A 23563-nucleotide genomic window follows, 5' to 3' on the forward strand; every position below is an offset into this window, starting at 1 on the left:
CCTCCAAACTACACAGCTTGGAGCTTGGAACAATTATACACCAGGCTTTGCACAGAGAGTTGCTGGATAAATCCTGATGGATGTCAAATCCTGCTGATGTATTCAGCGCAGTGAAGTGCCCCATGCACCAGCTTATGACAAATGCCCCCTACTGTGTGCATGTCCTTAAATGCTACTCTATTATACTACAGATTTCCTGCATGGAAATGAAGGGCAGAAAATCTACAAGTAATACTGAACATAAAAGGCACTGGAAAATGCACAACACTTGGTTCATCTCCAATTATTAAAAAGGACATTGATTTTTACTCCAGTAGAAAGTTTTAAAAACTACTTTCTTTTACCCAGTGAACTAGTCCATCTACATTCAGAAAGAACGAAATCCAACCTCAACAATTTCTAATATAGTCAACATGAATTCTATCTGACAAGGTTGAGTTAATGATTTATGCAAAAACACATTAAACCAATGGAAACATTACAAAAGTACTCAAGTGGAAAGCAGAAAAGGAATAGTTCGGGCTATGTTTTTGGGACCTCTAGCAGGAGGTTTTGTCACCTCTTCCAATTAAAAAGATATATTCATGCATGTAAATGGGGATTGTAGTAGGATTTGATGGCAGTTTAACACACATTCTGTCAACGTTATGCAACCTAACACGAGCTTCCATCACATACACATGAAGTTACCAGTGAGCAAAGATTATTCATGAGAGACCATCAGGTAAAGTGTGTAGTACTTACTCTAGCTTGTTCGCGTAATTCATCCACTACCAATCGGTCAACTCTTGAAGGGTTGCCAGTCAGCCTTGGGATAGAGGAACTGTTTGTGCTGGAAACTTTCTTGCCAGGATAGTGTTTCATAAGAACAGATTCTGTCTATAACAGATAACTACTTTGTTATAAATCACTATATGTAACTGCATGAACAGACATGTACCTTTGCCAAAATTTGTTGGACAAAAAACGGGGGTAACTGACTACTATTATATATACTGGAGTATAAGCCAAGGAACCTAAGCCCTAGGTGGGAAATGCATGGGTCACAGCCTCCACCCAGTGTATAACCAGCCAGCACATACCCCACAGTATATAGCCACTCCCTGCCACCTAGTATATAGCCAGCAGCCCATGTACCCTAGTATATAGCCCCTTAGTATATAGCCAGTGCCTGCCCCCCCCAGTATATAGCCAGTGCTGGCCCCACTATTATATAGCTAGCAACTCCCTATGCCCAGCCTATTAAAAAACCTCTGTACTCACCTTTCGAGGCGAGTACAGAGCTTTTTTCCATAGACCTTTAGTATAAGCCGATTAAGGGTTTTTCAGCACATTTTTGTGCTGAAAACCTCGATTTATACACAAGTATATATGGTAAATGTGGACGAACATTCTCAATATTGCTGCAATCAGCAGATGACCAAAACACCCATGAAAAAAAAAAATGTGCACATAGAACATGCAAGGAAAAACACTTAACAGTATAAATAGCATCTAAAGTACAGGCAGTCCCCAGGTTATGTACAGGATGGGTTAAGTTGAATTTGTAAGCAAGTCAGGACAGGAATATATTCAGTAAGTATAATTCCAGCCAGATAATTTTTTGTTCCCTGTGACATATGGATTTGGGGTTGTCAAGGGAACAAGGATTAACTATAAAGTTCAGTAATTACTAATATTCAGAGTGCTTCACTAGAGGTCACAGTGGATAGAGAGGTGCCATCTGAAATCATGTGGTCTTAAGCCTGGGACCCTCCAATACCCTGCCGGTCATAGTTCACAGATATGGATCTTAAGAAAACATTTAGAGCGTATCTAGCATGCGACTTTTGATAGAACTGGCCAGATATGCAAATAATCCTACCTGTAACAAGAGTTTTGTTTTCAATGTTATATTATACTATGCTTCAAAAAACTAACATATCCTAAATTCACATCTGTGTCAATTATGCCCTTGTAATATCTATAGTGCAGAAAATATAAAGCTGGAGAGCATAATGTAACCAGTAGTTGGGGGGGGGGGGGGGGGGGACGACAGTTTTGCTAATGGGACTTTGCCAATTACGGCCCCCTTTCAGGCGTGCAGATTTACAGCCATTGACACTCCACTGGGGGATTATGAAAATATGCAAATATGTTCTCCAGGATGGGATAAGGAAAACCCTGCCTAGCTATATTGTAAGGCAGACCCTTTAATGTGTCAAAAGGCACATGCAGAAAAACATGCCTCCAAATTCACACCACATCACCTCTCCCCAGATTAGGGACAGCATAGACCCTAAATATCCTATTGCAAGCAACTGCAATTTGCAGTGATTAATATTTAAAATAAGAATTTCCTCAACCTACGGCTCCAAAGCTTTCCACGTACCTTTTTTCTTTCCTTTTCAAGAGCTCTACATTGGTCGTAACATTCATCTAGACGAAGGTGAAGTTCATTTGCAGGTATATTTCTAGGCTTCGCAGACCTTTGTGTGTCAAACATAGCTGCTAAGCCTTGAAGGGAGGTATCACCATGTGAAAGGTCACTGATCTGTGGCCATACATGGCTCTGATTTTCATAAGAATATAGATCATTGCTGTCTAGTATTGGATGGGGGCTGTAGCCCAAATTAGTAGAAACTGGTGACCTGTAGTTACTAGAAGAAAATACATTGAAGTTGCTACCCAAGTCACCCATCATGGGTCCATTAGATGAATACATATTCTGTGGGTGGGTTAGCTGCCTCCCATTTAAGCACTTGTTTTCACGACTTACATTTCTTAGATTACTGTATCCAATAGCATTGCTAAATAACTCCTTGTAGGTTTGGACCATGCTTTCATAATTCTTATCCTGAACATTCAATGGCATGTTCTGCTTTTTCTCTGGAATGGTATTCTTCAGATTTCTGTCTAAAGAGCTGTATAGGTTTGATACATTTTCATACAGACCATTTAAAGTCTTTAGCCTTTTCTCAGCCAGGGACTCAAACTTATGTTGTTCTGTAGATTTGCAAAAACCTTCCAATGTCTTGTCAGCACCATTGTAACCATTATCTAGAGATGAAAATGTACGATTTTCACCCTTAAGTTTTTGGGCACTGCCACCAGGAAGGATTGGAAAACAGGGATGTGAATACTTGGAGCGTACAGAAGGATTTTTCTGAGAAGTTAATACATTTATATCAGACCTGACTTGATTGTTATATTTGCTCTGCGAGTTGCCTTCCAACTGACCATTTGTCCATAATAATTTTTCAGCACTATTGCTGGACATGGCAGACTTAAAGCCGGAAGACTTTATGAAGTCAGAATTTTGTTGTTCCTTCGTGGGAGTAATGTTTAGAAAATCAGTGAAAGCCGTACTATTGCTGCATAGGGTTTTCATTCCAAAATCTGGTTTGTGATCATAGTCCGGCACATATGTGGAATCTTTCACAAAAGGGCGGTCTATCGCTAGATAAGGCGTCTTTGGGATGGTAAATGTTTGGTCTGGAATAAAGTCATCAAATGTCTGGCAATTCTGCTTTCCAGGAAATATATTGCTGTATGTATCTGCAGCTAAGGCAGGTAATACAGATGATAAATTAAGACAACTTTTAACATCCTGAAGGCCTGTCATAATGCGCTTATTGTGCATGTTTTTACTCTGATTGCTCATATCATACCTGCCAACATCTTCCACAAAGTTATACTGGTTTAATTGTGAAACCAGTGCATCTCTCTTCTGAAAGGCATTTTTGGGTTTTTCAGATAAGGTATTGGGATGAGAATACCCTGGTGGATTTATTTTAGCATTTACATTATAACTGCATGGAATATTAGTCTGACATTGAGACAACCAATGTTCATCCAGCCCCAAGTCATTTAACTTGTATAAATCCTCCACATTTTCCTCTTCTGTACCAAGAACAGACTCTGTGCCATACAAACTCTGTTGCAAAGCATTTAGATCCTCAAACGGGAATAGGCCTTGATGGTCAGATAGCCCATTTATATTATATGGCCAGGGAGGCTTCAAAATCGAAGAGCAAAACCTAGCAATGAAGCAAAATCAAATTAAATGGCTTGTAAATAATACAATGTAAGCAAAGTAACAAATAGTATCTGCACAATAAAACTAAGCGTTTTCAAAGGGAGGAATAGATTAAGTAGCTACCAAAATTCTGTAGATCCTAAATAAACCACATTTATACACTATTTGTACTATTATTTCAGGAACTCTACCATTTGCATTATCTAAACCTACCATACCAACACGCCTCTAGCATTACATTCTGGCTGCCCCCTCAGTTGAAAAATGAAAGCTGAGCTGTGATTGGTTGCTATGGGCACTTGAACAGTTCTGCCCTCAGACACTTCTGATAAATCTCCCTCAAGAAGATATGATCCGGCATCAGTATCTAAACCCCAAACAGCAGGCATGTTTGGCTTAGATACTGAATTACTAAGTGGTAGATTCCCTTTAAACTTTAGGGAGCCTGATCACTTATAAAAATAAAGATAATATTTTAAGAAATATAGATAAAATATTGCCAATCCAAGATGGTGGCACCATGTTAGGTGCTACGGTCCTAACAGGTTAAATGCTGTGACCCATACTATGATTTTCCTCTGCCTGAGCAAGATGGTGGATAGGGTCGACCAATCGGTTGCAATGATAACCGTCAGCCTGTGAGACAGCTTTAACCGGTTAAGGACCGGGCCCTTTCCTGTTTTTTCATTTCCATTTTTCACTCTCCACCTTCAAAAATCTATAGCTTTTTTATTTTTACACGTAAAGAGCTCTGTGATGGCTTGTTTTCTGCGTAACAAATTGCACTTCATAGTGATGGTATTGAATATTCCATGCCATGTACTGGGAAGTGAGGAAAAAAAAAAAAACCAAATGCAGTGAAAATGGTGATAAAACGCATTTGTGCAGTTTTCTTGTGGGCTTGAATTTTACGACTTTCCCTGTGTGTGCCCCAAGTGACATGTCTACTTTATTCTTTGGGTCGGTGCGATCACGGGGATAACAAATTTGTATAGGTATACAAAAATTAAAAAATCCTGTACAATTTTTTTTTTTTTTTTTTAATTTTGCCATCTACTGGTGCTAATTTTTTTATACTTTGTTGTACAGAGCTGTGGGTGGTCTCTTTTTTTAAGACATTTGATAATATTTTCAATTGTATCATTTTTAGGACTGTACGACCTTTTGAACACTTTTTATATATATTTTTTAACCTTTTTCTTTTAATTTTTCTTTTTACCATTTTTCAGACTTCCTAGGGCATATTGACCCTAGGTTGTCTGATCGATCCTTTTATATACTGCCATACTACAGTATGGCAGTATATGGGGATTTTCCTCCTCATTCATTACAATGTGCTAATAACACATAGGTTAAAACAAGACAACCTCGGGTCTTCGGTGACTATGACGTCATGTGGAGCGACGATTCTTGGCAAGATGGCCCATGTGCCACCATCTTTTTGAAGCTGCCGGCAGCGATTGCTGGGATAACACTCGGTGCTAGCACCGATCACAGGTGATACCAGTAAATCTTTGCTGCAATATGCTATGGAGAGGGCATGGAGAAACTGTTTGCTATATTTCAGTATGCTGTAAGAGTGGTAAGGTCTTCTAGGTTTCAGACACATTAGAGTACCTGAAAAACTCAAAAATGTAAGGTATCCCCCTTCCTAGGTTTTAAAATGGCCAATCAAAACATAAAAGTACTCATTCCATATGCTGTAATGGAAAACAAATAGTGCCTTTTTCATCATCCATAAACATCTGAATATCTAGTGATCAAAAGGATGAACAGTTTCCATGGCATCAAAAATTTTTTCAGCTGGTCCTATAAACTCAGCACCATATAATCAAAGTATAAAAAAAATTCATTACCGGTATCTGAATATAGTTATAGGGAGAATTTCTTTTTATAATTTCTAGATAATAAAACATAACAAAAACTATATAAATTTGATAGCTCAGCGATCATGCTTGTCCACAGGGGATGTGTGATTAGAACGAACAATAAAAGCCGTAAAAACAAAACCCGTAAAAAAATGAAGCAACCTTGTGCATTGGACGGAATATTAAATGTCATGAATAGAAAGTATACCATGGCCCACAGAAAACAAAACCTCATGAAAATATAAATTAATTAATGAAATATTTTTTTTAAAAAAAGTTATTTTTGGAGAAGAGAGTAAAAATCAATCACAAAAATGGTACCAGCCGTCATGGCAACCAGTGAAATACCCACTATGTCATGGTTGTTGCTGCCGTTTAGGTGCTACGGTCAAGCAGGTTGAAGTCTGCAATCAGTGCTTGCGCAGATCACAGCTATTGTCTTTTGCATAATACTGCAGACACCAACCCTGTATGAACGGGACCCAGAGAGCCCTCCCCATACATACTTACAGAAAAGTTACAAACACGGATCTACCTATTAAGGTAGATCCGGTGGCAGGTTCGTATAATGTAGAGTAGTATAGCCTTTTTTAGGGCTCATTCTTTTGTGGCCCATAACTTTTATAAATTTTAATTACCCCAATATTCAAATTTTCTAAAGAGGCTACTGGGGCATGGAGTATCCGGAATGGAGGATACACGGCACGGCTACTCCACTCTTGTGTACCGCCTACCCACTCCAGGTAGCTGCGCGCACTTGTCTGCAAAGCTGGGTTCTGTGAAGAACGCTGTGAAGTCTCAGCTCTGAAAATAGAGCTTCTGCACAGAACCCAGCTTCGCAGACGAGTGTGCGCAGCTACCAGGAGCTGAAGATGTCAGGGTAGGCTGCTCTACGACCCAGTAGCCTCTTTAGAAAATTTGAATATTGGGGCAATTAAAATTTATGGGCCACAAAAGAATTAGCCCTAAAAAGGGCTATACTACTCTACATTAGAGGAACCTGCCACAGGATCTACCTTAACAGGTAGATCTATGGTGGTAGGTTTCCTATAACTTATCGGCACATCATGTTGTCGTTATCGTCCAGCTTTAAAAAAAAAAATTTATAAAAATTTTTTTTTAAAAAAGCAGCTTCTTACGCATTCATTATGGAGTTATTTAGCAACAAACTCCTCCACCAATGTTCAACCGTGTGGATCCTCGGGATTAGGTCCCTGAATGGCTGATGATGCACTTAACCATTTCTCAACAATGTAGTTTAGTAAACCAGGAGGCAGTATCTTTTTTTTTTTTTTTTTAATACATGTTAGACATATGTAACACGAATTAATGATTTTTGCATGCCACATGCTTATTCACTGTGAATAGTATGTAAATACACATGCAATTATAAGAAGAAACTACACCTTCTTGGATTTCAATGATTTTACACATACAAATCTGGTCCTTACTGTAGAACTAAATACAAACACAGGCACAAAAGGCATGTATGAAAAATATATCCCATTAATACACCGCGATTAGCAGTGACTACCAGTCCCCCACATTGTTATAAGTTTTCTTTACAAAATTGCTTCAATTCATTACAGTTTGTAGGCAATTGATAATACACAGGAGGTAGAGGGTTGGGTCATAGGAACAATTACAGTGAAACTCAGCAATGTACATAACAATGATGGAGGACATGTGGGTGCTGGGAGCCAAACCTCCGAGAGTATATTTATTTTTATCTTTCCTCTAGAAAGAAGTTTTTTAGTGAAACATGTGACTATAGACATACATCTTCACTTTGGTCTTACCGGCCCAAAAGATAAATCTCAGGAGACTGGAACCAACCCTGTCTATACAAAGGGACTCCAACACCGTTGTCTTAATGAACGCTTAACTAAACAAATTTAAGGGGGCATACTTTCTAGACATATAGAGAGAGGCAAATCAATGCCGTCATTAGAAATACATACCCTCCATCCAAGAATGGCTGTGCTTTGTCAGGCTCATCTAAAATATTAGATACTATACCATAGAGATCAGCCTCACTTCCATACTTGTTCCTTTCAGTTTGAACCCTGTTAAAGAAAATTTTAGTTAACCATCATGTAAAACCAAAGAAACAAAATTAATTGCAAAATGTATTTAATACATATGGTATTACTCAAAAGCTATGGACAATTCAAGAAAGTGATGCAAAACTTTAAATAGATGTACATTGGTAAGTAACTTAATAGCCTGCCCCCCCCCCCCCCCACACACACACTATACAGAAAACTTGAAGTGGCCAACCCCTTTAACATATGTCCATGCTGCAAATAAACAGGTCATCAATTTCAGATCTGTGAAAGTGTAGATGCCAAATGTCAGACCCCCAAACAGTTTCCAGTGCAGCTATTAAACTGTGAAGTGTCCAGTGGGATCTAGAACACAGCTACTATTGAACTGCAGTTTTTGGGAGTACTGCACCTCCACCGATCTGACACAGATGGCTGATGATATGAACAGTAATATTTGATGAATAGGTACTATGAAATGTTGGATCAACTCACTTGCTCTTGACCTGTGTTGAAGCTGTTGTCTTTATCTCATCAGTGTTAGAAGACCAAGGTGTGTAGAAAATAGAAGAATCATCACAGTTTGTAGAGTGGTTAGGAAGGGAAGGCACATAATTATGATGAAGACTGAATGGCTCCTCATGCTATTAAAATGGGAACATTTAAATGCAGAATGGACAATTAATAAGTTCTCTATTTGTTAGCCTGTCAATACTTTGGGTGAATCAAAAAAAGTCTCAAACAAACAGATTTGCATTAGTAGCTGATATGAAGCAGACCCAGTCAGTGATGGCAAAACGGACTTCCCATGCCCTGCCTGTAGTGTGGCAGAGCATTAAGTTAATTACTACTCTCTGCTCTTCAACAGCTTTCATAGATGGAGGGCAAACCAGGATTATCATTTACAGAAAAAAAATCATGTTCTGGAGTAAAGGTCCAAACCCAGATAGAGCTCTGAGCTCGATTGCAAAGGGTGCGAAAATCATTACTTTTTTCTTATTTTAATCTTAATCTTGTAAAGTTTTGCCATAATTACTACATACAATTTACTTGCAATAAAAGAGCTTTCTAGGAAGATGTCAAATATCATGGAAGAAAATAAAATAAAAAAATATTTAATGTAAATAATGACAATGGATAGTAGTTTTTTTTTTTTTTTTTGCAGTGGATGGTCAGACACTGATACAAAGTTACAAGGTACCTGAATTTTGTAGTTGTATGTGGAACATGTCTTGGACAATGTACTGCTGGCAAAGTCATCCATCAATTTGCATCCAACATCCATATTGCTACGGCATCGGTTACCTGATCTGTAGGAATGTGGTGGCTTTTAAATAACAGATACAAACACAGATATTAAATTGAAAGATAGGCCAATGCGCATACTTTAATATATACAAAATTTCTGATCACCAGGAATGTGATTTTTTTTGCTGGTGACAGGTTCCTGTACCCTACACTATTTAAAAAAAGGTTTTTTTCAGTCTTCTAAATCATTTAAGTAGTTTATATCAGCTTAATTCACATTACCTGGTTCCTGCCAGCAGCAAGTGGCAAATCCTGGTGAAAGGGCAGATGCAGCCTGTGTGTGCCTTATGTGCCAGTGTCTCCTTATGCATTCTTCCTGTACTTCACAACATCCCCCTCCAGTCCCCACTGGGACTCACTACATGATGCTGGCAGGGAGCCGGGTAATGTGAATTAAGCTTATATAAACCACTGAAAATTATTCAGAATGCTCACTAATGTGTTTTTAAAAATTAGCATAGCATAGGGTATTGGAACCAGCCATCAGCTAAAACTCACATTCCTGGTGACAAATTTTAAAGGAAACCTATTAGAAACAGTCAGGAAACTAAGAAGCAAAGACTTCAAAAGCAAATGGGGTAGGTGGTTGTGTGGTTATGGCTCAGTCCATTAACAGGCACTGTGAAAGTCCAGACCAATGTAGGACACAGCTGGATCAATGGGAAAACATCACTGTAATTTAGGTTATTAGGAGACTGTTTGTCAGACCTAAGGCTTGCCTGGATTTTACGAACTAACCAGAGGACTTGACTCTGGACACTTCTTCAGACCCGCAGAACAGCAAAGTTTAATTGATCACATTACAGCGCTGCTATATTACGAGGAAGAAGGGACTCCTTTGGGCAGGTTTATCAAGCTCCATGTACCAGTGCTTAATGTTGGCAAAGTCTGGCAGTGCTGGATATACCAAAGTAGGCAAATGGCACAGTTCAATGCCAGGTCCTGCCTTTAGCTAGTGTGCAGGTGTGGCATGGCACCACCTCTTCCCTTTACAAGTTGTGTAGAGGTCAAAATAGGTGCAATCTCCTCCCCTCGGATCATATCACACCATGGTCCATAGAGTCCTTTCCTCTTCACAGCTCTCATTTTTGCTGTGGGCTTGGTGTAACAACCACATTCCATATTTACTAGTTCTTGTCATCAAGACATCACATCATTGATATCATGAGATATTAGATGAAGTACCACAGGTCGCCTAACAAAGACCAGAAGAAACTATAGGGGTGCATTTAATTAGTCAAAAACACACAGTACTTCTCCATTATCAGAAAAATAAGGGTCTTATGAGAAAATAATGACCTATCTGGTATATGGGAGGTAGATGTCATTATATCCCATTTATTTAGCCATGGAAGTGAAATTCCAAGGGGATAACTAGCTGATCATTGGATCACAAGAACCGGAATAAGCAGTGCATCCAGTGGCAAATGCTCCCTGCTGCTCGACTGATGTCTATGTCACTGATGGAGATAGCTGAGCACCATACTTAGATATCTGGGTCAGTGCCATAGACAATGACTGCCGCACATGTGCTGCTCCATATTTTGGGGTACAGCAGGGGTGAAAAGAACCCTTAATTTCATGATCCGAGCGGGTCCATTAAATTGAGACCCTCACCAGTTAGTAAGTTACCCCATGGATAACCTGTGGATTATAGATAACTTGTGTGACGTGACAACCTCCTCAAGAATGGACTAGTAGAAAACAAAACAATTGTTTGTAAAGTATAAGCAAAAAATTCATTAGAACTCATTAGAGGCCCAAGGTAATGTAACTAGAGAGTATGGGGGCTTTATGGCAGCCATTATCCACTCAACAGACTTTAATACAGCAGGCCTACATCTCCTACCTAGAGAGAAACTACACCAATGACAATAGTAGGAGACCAATATGTATATAGTGGTCTATGAGGAAACGTAATTCTTCACGACGTCTCGCAATTACCGTACAGCAAGTAGAGCCCCGCTTCAGAAGCCCAATGGGTCGGCACATAACCTGAAGTCGGTATATCCCGGTGTCCTCCTCACCTCCATGTCAACCGCTCCCGTGTCCTGTCAGGCGGCGTACGGGACACGAGAGAGGCGGCAGACAGTTTTACCTAAGTTTGGCCCCGCCCCCGAGCGGCCGTTACGCTGAAGGACTCGCCACAGAAGTCTGCCCCAGCAACCTTCTGCAGGCCCAGGTGATTGGCTGAGCGAGGCATATAGCGGCAGCTGCCATTGGCCAGTCTTCGTATTCCGAAGACGTAATTGGTTAAGTGGTTGCTAGTTAGGAGCAAGAGCTTGTGTGTAGGTAGCTCTAGTGTTTCCCGCCCGAATCTCACGGCGAGAGCGGCCGGTGATAGGCGCAGAGGAGGAGGCGGGTAATTCTCTCATCTCTTTCCATGTTTTCATGAAGTAAATTGCGATGGCCTGTACAAGTGACTTCCGGAAATCACATTTAGGAGTCTGTGTGTAAGTTACACAACACGTATGGGTAGCCCTGATACCTACCATCTCTAATTACTATGCTAGGGCAGGTTTCTTATTGATGACTGGAGTTCATTAACTTGTTATCTTTAACATTAAAAAAAAATGCCTCAGGCCGTTCCCTGCCTAGGACGTATCATATGTCCTGCATAGGAAGGCCTATAACATAACTTGTGATCGTAATGCCCTTATGATGTAGGGCCCATAGGCTGAACCCTCTCAATACATAGTGCTTGTTGGCTGCATTATGCAGCTAACACCAACCACTGACACCCACGATTGGTGCTGACACTGTTGACGGGTGTTAACCATTTATCTGCAGCATGAGCGACACCATCTCTTCTTGGATCGTCTCTCCCGGTCATGTCATCAGGGAGCGATTGTTCATTCCCATGGAAGCCTTGAGCCTGTACAAAACTACCGGATCTGTCACTCAGCAGGAATTTTTTAATATAAAATTCTCCATATACTGCGAGGGTTAAAGGAAATCTACCATCAGGATGAAAGATTGTAAACCAAGCACACTTGCATGCTGGTGTGTACACCTCTGGCAGCATCAGCTCTTATTTTAGCTTTTTTTGCCTTTTTTTACAAAAAAAATAAATAAAAAGACTTTAAAAATCTTGCAAATGAGTTTGTGGGGCTCTAGGCTCAATTAACAACTATAGAGCCCACTCCGCTTCATTTGCATATTTTTTACAGCCTTCTTCAGTAAAACCAAGTTTAAAAGAAGAGTGGATCCTGCCAGAGGGGATACACACCAGCGTGTTAGTGTGCTTGGTTTACAGTCCTTCATCCTGGTGGTCTTCCCATTAAAACATGCTAATCCAGAGCTGCCTGTAAGAACTGCATGAAAGATGGCGTATCTGACGTTATCTTAAAAGGCACAGTGTCAGCCTATGCATATGCATAGGCTGACACTGCTAATACCCTGCAATACATCAGTATTGCATAGTATTATCATGAACAAGCAATCAGACGATTGCTTGTTCATGTCCCATGGTGGCAACAGTATAAAAAAAAAAAAGTTATTCAATAAAAAATAAAGTAAGAAATCAATAAAAATGGCCATAAGCCCCATAACATATAAAGAGACATATAACGCTAAAGTCTAAATCATAATACAAACCCCACATATATAGTATAACCGCGTCCGTAACAACCCGTAAAATAACAGTAAATAATTATTGAACCCGCACGATGAACGCCGTTAAAAAATACTGTTATAAACCTTAAAAAAAATATATAATTTTTACCTATTCAATCCCACAAAAATGCATAAAACATACCGTATATACTTGAGTATAAGTCGAGACGCCTAATTTCACCACCAAAAACTGGGAAAAACTATTGACTCGAGTATAAGCCGAGGGTGGGAAATGCATTGGTCACAGACCCCTATAGTATACAGCCAACCCAGCCTGCCCCCAGTAGTATACAGCCAGTCCCCAGTTTTACACAGCCTGCCCCCAGTGGTACACAGCTTGCCCCCAGCATTAAAAATAATAAACGTATATACTCACCCTCCGGTGGCCCCGATGTGCAGCGCTGCTCCCCCGATGTCCGCGCCGCTTGTCTTCAGGCTTCCGCGCCGATCTTCTTTCTTCTGCTGGGCGCCGCCATTGCTCTCTCCCGGCCGGCGCCTAGTATGACGCGCCGCTGCTGACTTTATACTAGGCGCCGGGGGAAAGACATTTTTTGAACCCATTTTTGCGTTTTTACTCATGTGTTTTCAGTCCGGCATGCATTTCTGAAAACACATCTGTTGTTGTCAGTTTTTAATTAACGCATGCATTTTAAAACGGACTGAAAATGCATGACTAAAAACAGGTTCAAAACGCCATGTGTGCCACCATCCTGAGGGCGCGGTCACATGTTACGCTAATGTCACGTTCATAACACGACACTAGCACACACGGAAATGCATATGCGATCGCCCCCTGTGCGCTAATGTCACATGTCGCAGAGTTTTTAAAACGCATCCGTTTTGACCGTTTTTGTTCGTTTTTCCCCAATTATCTTTATAGATAAACAGGTTGTAAGCAGCCAAACAGATGGAAACCGGACTGAAAACGCATGCTCAAAAACGCCATGTGTGGCATCACCCTCAGGTTGATGCCACACATGACGCTTTGAACCCGTTTTTGTTCCGTTTTTAAGCAGTCCGTTAAAAAAACGCATCCGTTTATTAACGGACTGCTTAAAAACTGACCAAAAACGGGTTCAAAGCGCCATTTGTGGTATCACCCTTAGTGAGGGACCAACATGCTGTCTGGACCCAGCAAAACAAGAAGCTGGGCACCATAAAGGCAGGGATGGCTACCATTTACTTCAGTGGTAGCAAAACCTATGGGTACAGCGCTTGGCCACCACACAGTTAGCAGGGCTTTTTACTTCCTGGTACAGTTGTGTGCATGGGGCCTAGGGGTGATGACACACGTAGCGCTTTGTCTGCGTTTGAAAACGCAAACAAAGCCGCACCCACCGGTGCGAGCCGCCGGTGTTTTGCATTAAATGAACGCAAAACACCGGCGGCTCATTCCCGATCGCATAGAAACACCGATGCGATAAAGCATCGGCCCGACCCGGTGGGTGCGGCTTTGTCTGTGCAGACAAAGCGCTACGTGTCATCACCCTAAGGCCGGCGCGCACATGTTGTTTTGAACCCGTTTTTGACCGGTTTTACCAATTATCTTAATTAAAACAGGTCAAAAACTGATGCGTTTTCAAAAACCGCATGTGTTTTTGAAAAAAATCTAATGCGTTTTTTAAACGGACTGCTTAAAAACGGCCCAAAAACGGGTTCAAAACGCCACGTGTGCCACCGGCCTAAGGGTGATGCCACACATGGTGTTTTTGTCCATTTTTAAGCTTGCGTTTTCAGCCCGTTTAAAAACGCATCTGTTTTTGGCAGTTTACCATGCGTTTGGCTGCTTACAACCTGTTTATCTATAAAGTTAATTGGGAAAAGCAGACAAAAACTGTCCAAAATGGATGCGTTTTCAAAAAAATGCATGCGATTTTAAACGGACTGAAAACGCATGCTTAAAAAAGACCAAAAATTCCATATGTGGTATCACCGTCAGGATGATGCCACACGTTAGCATTTTGATTCCGTTTTGCAATTGAGTTAAAGCGCACTGGGTCGGCCCGTGACCGATCGCATATGCGTTTCTATGCAAACGCATGTGATTGTCAATCAGCGCCCAACGTCTTATATTGTGTAAATGCTATAACCCGGGCGCTGATTGCCGATCGCATGTGTTTGCATAGAAAGAATATGTGATCGGTCACTCCAGTGCGCTTTGATTCTGTTACAAAACTGAATTAAAATGCTAATGTGTGGAATCACACAATATTTTGCATCCTGGTTTTGACACATAAGCTTTTGGAAGGTGTCAAAAACCGTGATGCAACGCATCGCGTGAAAGCGCCCTCAGAGGCGATTCAGAAAGATTTCTGAATAGATGCTCTTTAAGCAGGTTGCCAGTAGAGGGAGTAAGCGTGCTGCTGGAGTTTATCTTGAACTTCTCATGTTACAGGAAAGAAACTTTATAACAATTTTAGAAATGTTCAGTAATACAGTCCATGGAGTCCATATACAGAATCAAACTTCAAACTGAAATCTGACGACTAATATTTATGACCAATCTTGAAGGGGTTGTCAGATTTAGACAGTATTCTATTGGGATGTGCTGAGACTTCTAGTAGTGTAGACTTCCATGTTAGCCATAAAGAGCAGAAGAAGAGTACAGAAATCAGGTGATACCTTTTTGAGTTTAACCAAGTATATTTGGATTGTGAGCTTTCCAGAATACCAGTTCTTTGTCACACGTGATGTTTTGCATGAAACAGAAAATTACCAGCATTTTATATACACCCCACAGTGATCATCAAAGGATATTAACCCCTTATCACTGACACGAGTTTTCAGCTCAATGACCAGGCTCGATTTTTCAAATCTGCCAAGTCTCACGATAATTGGTTATAACTCCGGAACGCTTTAACATATCCAGGTGATTTTGAGACTGTTTTCTCGTGACACATTGTACTTCATGTTAGTTACAAAATTTAAGTGATAAGTTTTGCGTTTCATTCTGGAAAAAAAAGTGAAAATTTGGCAAAAGTCTAAAAACTTTTCATTTTCCGAGTTTGAAATGTTCTGCTTTCCAGACAGGAAGTAAAACTATCCAAAAAGCTTGATAATTAAAATTTATGGAATGTCTTCTTTATGTTGGGATGATAATTTATGCTTCCGGTCATTTTTCTAGGATGTTATGAGGCGCAGAACTTTAGGTGCCATTTTTTTCATTTTCATGAAAATTGCCAAAACATTTTGAGGGACAACTCATCTTCCAAGTGACTTTGTAAGTCCTAAATAATCGTAAAACCCCATAAATAACCCCACTATAAAAAGATCACCCCTCAACATATGTAAAACAACTTCTATTGAGTGTATTAACCCTTTTAAGTGTTTCACATGGGTTAAAACAATATAATAAAACAATATAATTTTTTTGGGAAAATACATTCATTTAGGCCAAAGCTGATGGTTTCATAATAAATTAAATGATGAAACACACTGCAACGTTTGATGCCCAATTTCTCCCGAGTGTACTGATACCCCATATGTGGTGGTAACTGCTGTACGGCGCACGGCCGGGCATAGGATCAAAGCATTTCACAGCAGATTTGTATCGTCACATTGTACAAGCTATAAATTTAAATTATTTTGTTAATGTGAACATATGAAGGCTTATTATTTACATGATGAGATACAATGGATAGATAATTTATTTTGGGGGTCTATAGCTTATTCATGAGATTTTATTAACTATTTCAAGGGGGGCACAAACAAAATCATCAATTGTTACTTTGGATTTTTAGCACTTTTTTTCCCCCCGCTCACCGTAACGTAAAAATAATATTTCATCTTTAGTCTCTGGTTCACTACGATTACTGTGATGCCTCATTTATATAGTTTTTCTTATCTTTGCTCAATTTTACTGAGCAAAACCAATATTGGTGAAAATCACATTATTTTTTACTATCGACAGCTTTTCAGGGCCATAACTATCTGTCAGATCTGGTTGAGGGCTTATTTTATGCGAAGAGTTGTTCTATTCAGTCGTATCATATTAGGGAACGTAGCTTTATTTGATCACTTCTTTCATTTTTTGTGATGCTGTTTGATGAAAAGAAGTTTTTCGTGTTTTTTTAATTACTTTTTACGTCGTTCACTGAGCGGGTTCAATATTGATTTAGATTTATTGTACAGATTAAAACGTGATACCAAATATGTAAATTTTTTTTTTGTTTTATATACTTTAGTTGCATTAAATGTGTAACTGGGGAGATTATGGGACTTTTATTCTATTTATGTAATTATTATTATAAAATTATTTAATTAAAAAAAAAAAATTTATTTACATTTTCCATTCTTTGGCTTGAACAATCTGATCGCTTGTTTAAGCCCTTACACTGCAATACACTTGTATTGCAGTGTATAGTGTAAGTAACTGAGCATGCTCAGTTACACACGGCCGGGTCCTGCCAGGATGGAGGAACCCGGCGAGAAGAGGAGCCGGAAGCCTCGGGTCACTCACCGGACCTGAGGGCAGTGACAGGAGGGATCGGATCCCCCAGTAAGCATCCCCGGGAGGGGGGGGGGGGGTCAGATCCACATGGGACACACTTACACACTGCGGTCATGCTTGTCCGCAGCGTGTAAGGGGTTAAACACCCATGATTGGAGTTTTTCCGATCCCGGGTGTTAGTGGCGGGTCTGGGCTGTGAAATCACAGCCCGACACCAGCACCAGCGAGACCCAGTGTCCCGAAACCTTCTTCTGACGCGCCTCCGTAGAAAGGCGTCACGTCAGAAGAAGTACCCTTAAAGGAAACCTACCACTTCTGAAGGTAGGTATTAGATGCAAACACCGGGCACCAGCTCAGGGTGAGCTGGTGCCGGTGCTTAGTCTCGTTAGTGTTAAAACCGCGGTATCGCGGTTTTAACACTTTTTAAACTTTCTAGCAGAAACTGCTTCGGCGCTGCGTGCGCACGATCGTGCGCGCGCCTACATTGGAAATGCCGCAGGCGTTGCGCGCGCACGGTCGCGCGCAGCGCCGAAGCAGTTTCTACTATAAAGTTTAAAAAGTGTTAAAACCGCGATACCGCGGTTTTAACACTAACGACACTAAGCACCGGCACCAGCTCACCCTGAGCTGGTGCCCGGTGTTTGCATCTCATACCTACCTTCAGAAGTGGTAGGTTTCCTTTAATGACCACCGTAGAATCCCGATACGGCGGTCATTAAGGGGTTAAAGAAACTTTAAAACAACACAATAACATACGAGAAAAGTGTCTGAACCTCAAGTCACAAAATAGCTGCATCCTTAAAGAGTTAAGACCAGTGTTTAATCTCTGCATTACTCTATGCTTCCATTCTTTCATTTCTCTGTGTTTTGTAATGTCCCATTAAAACTGTAATCCGTCATATAACTCCATGTCCCGCATAGATCTATATGCCTTGCTAATTATCTTACCCTCCCCTTGATTAATGAGGCCCCTTATATTTCCCACTCCATCTCAGACCATGCCCCGCTGTATGTAACGGTGCACTGGGGGACACGTCCTCCCCATCCTGCATGGAGGCTCAACCCATTCTTGCTTACTATCCTACCCCCTCCTGCAGACTTCTCTGGCTTTTGTTCTGAGAACTATGTACCTGGCCATACACGATCTAATGAGGCCGCGTTTGAACTCGTTGCAATCGGAGCTAGCATATGTGTGTGACCCCTCAGAACAGACACTCCAGGCATGGTGTGACTCGCTCTCTTGGCTAAGGTAGACTTAGCCTCTACTGTGGTTACTTTGGTCCGGGATCCGGGTGTCTCTGCGACAATGCTCTGCTACGTGACCCTTAAAGGATTGCATATGCATTCGGAGACTTCTACACATCCCTATACTCTTCTACATATGCAATGACTACTCCGAAAACTGCCGAATATCTTAGCGCTCTTTCCCCTCCTTACCCTGAGGCCAAGGTGGCTCTGGCGGCCCCCATCAGTGAGCTGGAAATTGTGGAGGCTATCGCTTCCTTAGCCAATGGCACCAACAGCCTGCCGGCTGAATTCCATAGGCCACAGACTGATATCCTGGCCCCACTACTGTAAACTGTATGGAGAGGAGCTTGAGGCAGATTTACTCCAAGACTCTGACTGTGACATGTATTGTAGTCATCCCCAAGCCAGGGAAGCAGTGTCGGACTGGAGTACGTTGGGCCCCCCGGAGAAAACTTTGGGGGGCCCAACCTTCTTGTAATGAGACAATACCAGACTTCTCCTAATTGAAATGTAAAATCGTAAATGACCTTCAACAGCATTAAACCCATTTGGGCAGATTTATTAAAAGTGTCTAACATAAGACACTGCAGTGTACTATATAAATACAGTGCCAGAACCAATCTCCGTACATAACTGCAGCACCCAGCATTTATGTTGTATAGTATGGAGTATAATATGGTGCTGTATTTGTGTAATGAGGCCCCCATTTCCCTTAAAAATTCATGCAATTTACACAATCACAATTCCTACATTTATACACACAAACCGTATATACTTGAGTAGAAGCCGACCCGAGTAGAAGCCGGGACCCCTAATTTTACCACCAAAAACTGGGAAAAACTATTGACTCTAGTATAAGCCGACGGTGGGAAATGCATTGGTCACAGACCCCCCCCCCTCCCCCCCCCCCAGTATATAGCCAACCAGCCCCCTATAGTATACAGCCAGCCCAGCCTGCCCCAAGTAGTATACAGCCTGCCCCCAGCATTAAAAAAATAAACTTATGTACTCTCCCTCCGGTGGCCCCGATGTGCAGCGCTGCTCCCCGGATGTCCGCGCCGCTTGTCTTCTGGCTTCCGCTCCCGTCTTCTTTCTTCTGCTGGGCACCGCCATTGCTCTTTCCCTGCCGGCACCTAGTATGATGCGCCGCTGCTGACGTCATACTAGGCGCCGCCCGGGGGAAAGACATGGCGGAAGACATGGCCCAGGAGAAAAAAGAAGACGGGCGCGGACATCGGGGGAGCAGCGCTGCACATCGGGGCCACCGGAGGGAGAGTATATAAGTTTATTATTTTTTAAGTATTTTTTACTCTTTATAGCTTGATATTGACTCGTGTATAAGCTGAGGGGACGTTTTTCAGCACATTTTTTGTGCTGAAAAACTCGGCTTATACACGAGTATAGACGGTATGTATATATACACACATACAGTATTCACACATCAAATTTACAACATATACAACAACAATTAACACAGATACATAGCATATATATATATATATATATATATATATATATATATACACACACACTCAGATAAACAGCATATATATATATAAACACAGATATATAGCATATATATACAGCTATATACACAGCATACATACACATATACATGAATTTACATAGGTAGTAATTATACTTACCCACCTTCAGCTGGATGTTACCTCGATTGGGAAGTGGTGGGGAGGTCAGAACGGAGATAGTGTAGGAGCACGGACAGGCCTATGAGTAGCTCATTCACACTAATGTGCGACAGGAGAGGAGGAAAGGATGAGCGCTGCTTGCCCCCCACCCCTCTCCACAGAGATACATGGCGCACGGCACCGTAATATGGGGAAAGATAGGACATGTACTATTTCTTCCCGGGTACGGAATGGTGCTGCACATGTTTTGCACCGTAACGCTCTGTGCTTCCATTGCTGGCCTCCAACGGTATATACGTCTCCCAACGGTCGTATGAATGTAGACAGGTTCTTTTGTGAAAATTATGACAATTCTGTCGTGGACAGATTAATAAATCTCCCCCATAGCCTTTGTTTCCTTGGCCCATGTGTGAGACAACTACCAGAGACCAAAAAATTTAAAGGGAACCTGTCACCAGGAGTCCCCTTTTTTGAGACACTCCCCCCCCCCCCCCTTCCCCTGTCCTCATAGAGCATTGCACATATACTGCTAAACATTTTTTGTATGGAGATCCGCATGTCTCGTACTGTGCGCATGGACATGCGCAGATGAGGCAATGCTGGCCGCAAGGTCCCCGCGTCTGTCTGCGCATGCGCCACACTACGCTGCTGGTTCGGGTTACGTAGACAATGAGGTGCCGGGAGCTACGCAAACTACGTAGCCAACCCGAGCCGGCAGCGTACGCACAGTACAAGACATGCTGACCGCGCAGGCGCGAGAATGCCTGGCGGTCATCGAGGCTTCAGGACAGCGGGGGGGAACTGGGTAGGTGACATGTGCAGGGGGCGAGCCAGGGGCCGAAAGAATAAAGGAGGAGGACGGGTGAGGGGCGGGAGTATACTTTTGAAAATCTCACACACGGAGGAGTGGTTTTCCAAGGGTGGGGGGAAACTACTCCTCTTCAGCTCCGCCCAGTGGTCGACTAAACTAGTTACACAGAACATGTAATTGAAAGGTAATATACAAGATATCTTTTGTTCTGTAATACCGATTTTTCATACAAAAAATTTTAAGCAGTGTATGTGCAATGCTCTATGAGCACAGGGGGATTGCAAAAAAAGTGGTTTCTTGGTGACAGGTTCCCTTTAAAGCAGGTGCTAACCCTGTTCGAGTTTGCGGCAGGAGCTGTCCTTTTCTATTGTCGTAGGTGTTTGAGCAGACCACACACGCCAAGGACATGTGGAGATAGACAAAGGAAAAGTGTTTTTGAAGGATCAAAATGAAGTGTCAGCATGACAGATGTATCTGTCTTATAGAAATCTTTAAAGATTGTACGGTATGTCTGGGAACGGTTTTCTTTTTTTGTTTCAGATACATGTTATCTGCAGTATGAAAAAATGTGCTGTAAATTGATCCTATTATCTGGATCCAGTAACAAAGTCATCTGTAAAACAGAGGTCTGTAATGGTGAAGCACGTATTTACATGCTCTGTCATAGCTCTGGATGTCTGTGACAATGAGGTGCAGTTCGTGTCAGCACACGTTATACCATAAATACAAGACGCAATTGCTTTCCATGTTCATTTGCTTTTACCTACAGTGAAAGGAAAGTATTTGTTTATACATCTAGGCATTGCATACAATTTCCCAGTATATTTAAAGGGGCATTCCAGGAATCAGCATAATTCATATACAAGTGGGTTCTTAAAATAGAAGCTTATATGTAATTAGATGTCATTTAGAATTTTGCTCCCCTTAGCAGAAAAATGCTGCTCACATACACTATGATGGAGAATTAAAATGCTACTGGCACTTTAACCAGTCCATTAATTTTCTCTGCGCGGAGAAGACACAGGACACAAGATGGCCGCTGGTCACATGTCCACATCACATGTCCTGCACCTGCCTTGGCAGGTCATGTTATCATCACTATGTTGGTTGGTTGCAGGTCATCCAGTGTTTTGATGATGGCAGTTACACATCATTACTATGGTAACAGAGCAAGAAAACCTGTTAGATCATGACTGGGAGCAGAGCATAAGAGGAAGGAGGAGTTACTGAGAACTAACGGATCATGGGACTTGTAGTTTCCACTGGCAGCCATCTTGGTGATAAATCTGCATACTTTAGAGAGGCCATAAAATCAAACTATTTTTTGTGACTAATGACAATGAGTTTTGTTACATTCATTTATTTATAGCATCATGGGTTTTTGTATCAGACGTTCATTTTCCCGGAATACCCCTTTTAGGAGGACATGTCACCTCCAAAGTAAGCAGCTCCTATCGCTATCTCAGATGTAGCAGTGGTACATTGCTAGCGTTATCGAAAACATCCGATAAATCGAGCAGACACTCATGTGAAGTACAATAGAAACGGCGGACCACACTCAAAGCAATCCGGCATATTCATGAGGGGGCGGGACTGCGGCATAAAGCCCGGCAGTCAACCCCGGCCTATGGAGTTGGTGGGGCCATCTGGGGGAGAGGTAACACCTCTGACTGCCCCCGCTTGAATACGCCGGACCGCTATGAGCATGGTTCGGCGTTCCTATAGTACAGTGATGGCTAACCTATGGCACTGGTGCCAGAGGTGGCACTCGGAGCCCTTTCTGTGGGCACTCAGGCCATCACCAGAGAGGACTCTTCCTGCAGTCCCAGACAGCCCAGAATTTGCTGTGCACATAGCTATTTTAAAGTGACAGCTGTACCTGGGACTATTTCCTGCTTTATTGGTGTCCTCAGGGTGCTGGTATCAATGAAAGCTGTGACAGAGAAGGGAGTATAAATCACAAATTAAATTTCTGTGTTGGCACTTTGCGATAAATAAGCGGGTCTTTGTTGTAGTTTGGGCACTCGGCCTCTAAAAGGTTTGCCATCACTGCTATAGTACTTCACAGCAGTGTCTGCTAGCTTTATCGGAGGGTTCTGATAAAGCTAGCAATGTAACACAGCTGCATCTGAGATGTAAGCAGCTCCTAGTGCTTTTTATATGGGCGACATGTCCTCTTTAAGGGTTCATTCACATTGCCGCTATTGGGGCTGTGATCTGATCACATGATTTGCGACCAGACTTCTATGGCTTCTGGTGATTGTCCAGCGAGCACACGGTGTGTCACCAAACAGCCGGGCAGCCGCACCACAAAATATAGGACTTGGGCTCTGCATGGATCTGCACCTCCCTACCCTAATCTCAGTCTATCGCCCATCCCGTGCTCTTCCTTCCTATACTTAAGCGTATACAGTAGCTCCACTGCCATGTCCTCATGGGGTTTGGTATATTGCATCTGCGTTTCCAGTGAAACTCATTGGAAAAGTAACGAAAGAGCCACGCGTGAGCGCGCTCTGACAGTGGTTTGTGCGGGGTATTGCTGCTCAGCTGAATA

At 41.9% G+C, this 23563-nt stretch overlaps 1 protein-coding gene across 7 annotated transcripts in view; it reads right to left on the bottom strand.

The window, feature by feature from the left end:
• MEIOC (meiosis specific with coiled-coil domain) overlaps positions 1 to 23563 on the bottom strand; it is a 34862-nt gene that overhangs the window by 5565 nt on the left and 5734 nt on the right. Inside the window, exons 1-6 of one of the 7 annotated variants that reach the window (XM_072111232.1) lie at positions 11267 to 11338; positions 9133 to 9241; positions 8427 to 8575; positions 7848 to 7952; positions 2372 to 4019; positions 745 to 879 (exon numbers count right to left, since the gene is read on the bottom strand). In XM_072111232.1, the coding sequence (XP_071967333.1) occupies positions 745 to 879; positions 2372 to 4019; positions 7848 to 7952; positions 8427 to 8575; positions 9133 to 9216 (2121 nt within the window). In that variant the 5' untranslated portion in view covers positions 9217 to 9241; positions 11267 to 11338. Of the gene's footprint in view, positions 1 to 744; positions 880 to 2371; positions 4020 to 7847; positions 7953 to 8426; positions 8576 to 9132; positions 9259 to 11183; positions 11426 to 23563 lie in introns of those variants that run through there. The other 6 variants (XM_072111231.1, XM_072111227.1, XM_072111229.1 and 3 more) reach the window with 6 other exon arrangements.

This window comes from Engystomops pustulosus, chromosome 6, assembly GCF_040894005.1.
Source record: "Engystomops pustulosus chromosome 6, aEngPut4.maternal, whole genome shotgun sequence".
Taxonomy (NCBI): domain Eukaryota; kingdom Metazoa; phylum Chordata; class Amphibia; order Anura; family Leptodactylidae; genus Engystomops; species Engystomops pustulosus.